Below are 2,730 nucleotides of genomic sequence, written 5' to 3'. Positions count from 1 at the left end.
TCTCTCTCTCTCTCTCTCTCTCTCTCTCTCTCTCTCTCTCTCTCTCTCTCTCTCTCTCTTGCAGGCATTCTCTGTCTGTTTCCACCCCCGACCATCGACGTTCCGCGTTTATCGAACCATTGCGCGCGCACCGATAACAGTAACGGGGCGTGCTACGTCTTGGTTGGCCGTAGACGTAGGTGGTGGACGCACGGCCGACCGACGACGACGAGGACGACGGCGGCGACGTCGACGTCGCCGAGGACGAGCGTAGCAGATTACCAGCGAAACTCGCCGCGCGAGAAATAGTTCGCTTGCCGACGCAGTAATCAGTCGTTCTTGCAACGTTCCTGAAGAAGCGTGCGCGTTGTGTTGTTATTTGCGTCGTTTGTAAAGTCCGTCGTGAAAGCCATCGTGAGTTCACTCGAGGGAGATTCTACGAGTACAGCTTCGAGGTATCGTTCGAAACTGTAGCAAAACGCTGAATTCAAATTCGCAGAAGTATATGAAATAAATCGAGGATTAGCATCGAGAAGAAGAAGGATTGTTGATCGTTTGTGATATCGCTGGTCAAAGATCCGATAAGCAAAATACCAGAGTTTTAAAGGCGAGCCGTACTTTCGGATCGTGAATCGCGTTCGAGAAAGTGTTTTGAATGTGCGTTGATAGTGCTTCAGGAGTGCAGCTCGAGAAAACGTCGGTATACAGCTGTCTGTAAAAGCGAGCAGACGACACGCAAAGGACAAGAGTCAAAGTATCAAGTAGGGTTTCGGTGTGTCGATCCAGTGTTTTCGTTCACCTGGCCCATCCTCCCTCCGAGAGGCGGAGGGCGGTAAAGCATCGATCGCTCGCCATTTTGCGCGACGGCCGACATCTTTTGCGCGCATCGACGACATCTTGCCGCGTGACATCTTCAACGATACGGAAGCTACAGAGGCTGCAGACCTACATTAAGTGGAAGAGCCAGATTATTCGCGTATATATTTCTTGAATACGTCTCGTTCTCTCTCTTTCTCTTATCGATCATAAACGACCATCATATTATCTGTAACGTTCTCCCATCGCGGAGAAACTACGCAAAATTTCGCATAGTGTGATAAGAAAAGAAACAATTTGGCAGAGAAACAGGAAATAAATCGGAGTCCAACGTCGCGGGAGGAAGAAAAAGTAGTGTCCTTCAAGTCGAAGGTAGAAATCAGCAGGCTGGGAGGTCGGTTGAGTGAGGTGGTGGGTCCCGTCGTGGAGGAGGCCATTGAGCCAGGGGATGCGACCCCGCTGACGGGACCCTCGAGGGAGACCTCGGTTCCTCGAGCACCCCCGCCGCAGCGTGTTACCCCAAGTCCGCCGAGACCACCGCCCGCTACGTCTCAGCATCACGAGAATTCGGGTCACTCGACCCATAATCCGGGACACCAGTCCCAAAATCCCGGGCATCACAACCCGGATCACTCGCCCCACAATTCGGGTAATCCCGGCCACAATCCTGGTCACAACCCCGGTCATCAAAATCATAATCCAGGCAATCCCGGTCACAACCCGGGCAATCCCGGTCACAACCCGGGCAATCCGGGCCACAACCCGGGAAACCCCAGCCATAACCCTGGTTACAATCCGGGTAATCCCGGCCACAATCCGAGTAATCCCGGCAACAACCCAGGTAATCCCGGCCACAATCCGGGTAATCCCGGTAACCCGGGCCATCCGAGCCCCGCTGACCAAGATCAGAATCCCGCTGACCAGCCGGCACAAAATCCTGGCCATCCGACGAGTCCAGGACGAGAAGCTCCTCATCCACACGTGAGTCGTCAACCAAGTCAGAATCCAACCCAGCCGACACAGAGTGGCAGGGAGCAAGCACAACCGAGTCAGCAGCAGCCGCAACAACCTCAACCGCAACAGCAACAACCTCAGCCGCAACCGCAACCACAACATCTGGAGCGTAGCGCCAGCACCATGGGGACAGTATTGTCATTCAGTCCACGAGATCGTCGGGGATCTGTTTACCCGCCAACGGGGCATCCTGCTGACTTCACGTTAAACAACTTTAATTACGAGCAGCTAAACAATGCGAAGAATCGCGAGAACAAAAGCAGCGTTGCCACAGTGGCGCCGGCGCCACCCACGAATCATCCACCGACCAACAACAACTCGTTACAGAACAATAACATTAATCTGAATAACAATGACAACGCGAGGATTATTTCGGAGAAGAACGCCCTAGAGAAAAATTTGAAGAAGCATTCGCTGTTCATAAATGCTTTGTCGTGGAAACGGTTCAGTACGACCAATAATAACAAGAAAAAGCTCGACAACAAGAACAAGAATCTCGCCTTCAGGCAACCGCTCGATAATATACCTATCGTTGATAAAAATAAAAATATACAGACGCCGCAGGTGAGTGCTCATAGAGTGGAAAACTTTTATTCTTTCTCTTCGATAGATGCTTCTTGTGATTCTGTTTCGAAAATTGATAAATTAGTACATTTAATAAATAAAATTTATATACAAAAAATCATATAAAATAAATAAAAAGAACAAGCATACTTTAATAAATTGCATTTTCATACTAAAATAAATGTAAATTCGATCAAATTCAACATCAAAGCTACAATAAAAGTTTATTTAGAAATACGTGTAGTTTTTTTGCTTATAGCAAAATATTTATATATTTTATATTTTCGATAGCATTAAATTAAAAATAATATTATTATATTATTTTATATAGAAAACAAGTTTATCTCTAAATTTATT

At 48.0% G+C, this 2,730-nt stretch overlaps 2 protein-coding genes across 2 annotated transcripts in view; both read left to right on the top strand.

Annotated features, from left to right (window-relative positions):
• Nucleotides 1–1,922, top strand: part of LOC108691128 (sporozoite surface protein 2-like) — a 4,402-nt gene extending 2,480 nt beyond the window's left edge. Inside the window, exons 2-4 of the mRNA XM_018198782.1 lie at nt 649–733; nt 1,100–1,843; nt 1,891–1,922. Of these exons, the coding sequence (XP_018054271.1) occupies nt 649–733; nt 1,100–1,843; nt 1,891–1,922 (861 nt within the window). The remainder of the gene's footprint in view (nt 1–648; nt 734–1,099; nt 1,844–1,890) is intronic.
• Nucleotides 1,923–1,932: 10 nt separating this feature from the next.
• LOC108691135 (cyclin-dependent kinase 5 activator 1) overlaps nt 1,933–2,730 on the top strand; it is a 15,932-nt gene continuing 15,134 nt past the window's right edge. The window contains exon 1 of the mRNA XM_018198789.1: nt 1,933–2,373. Coding sequence (XP_018054278.1) covers nt 1,933–2,373 — 441 coding nt within the window. The remainder of the gene's footprint in view (nt 2,374–2,730) is intronic.

The sequence above is a fragment of the Atta colombica genome, unplaced genomic scaffold (assembly GCF_001594045.1).
Source record: "Atta colombica isolate Treedump-2 unplaced genomic scaffold, Acol1.0 scaffold401, whole genome shotgun sequence".
NCBI lineage: Eukaryota > Metazoa > Arthropoda > Insecta > Hymenoptera > Formicidae > Atta > Atta colombica.
Note: the sequence above shows the minus strand (reverse complement) of the source record. Positions and strands in the feature narration are given on the sequence as shown.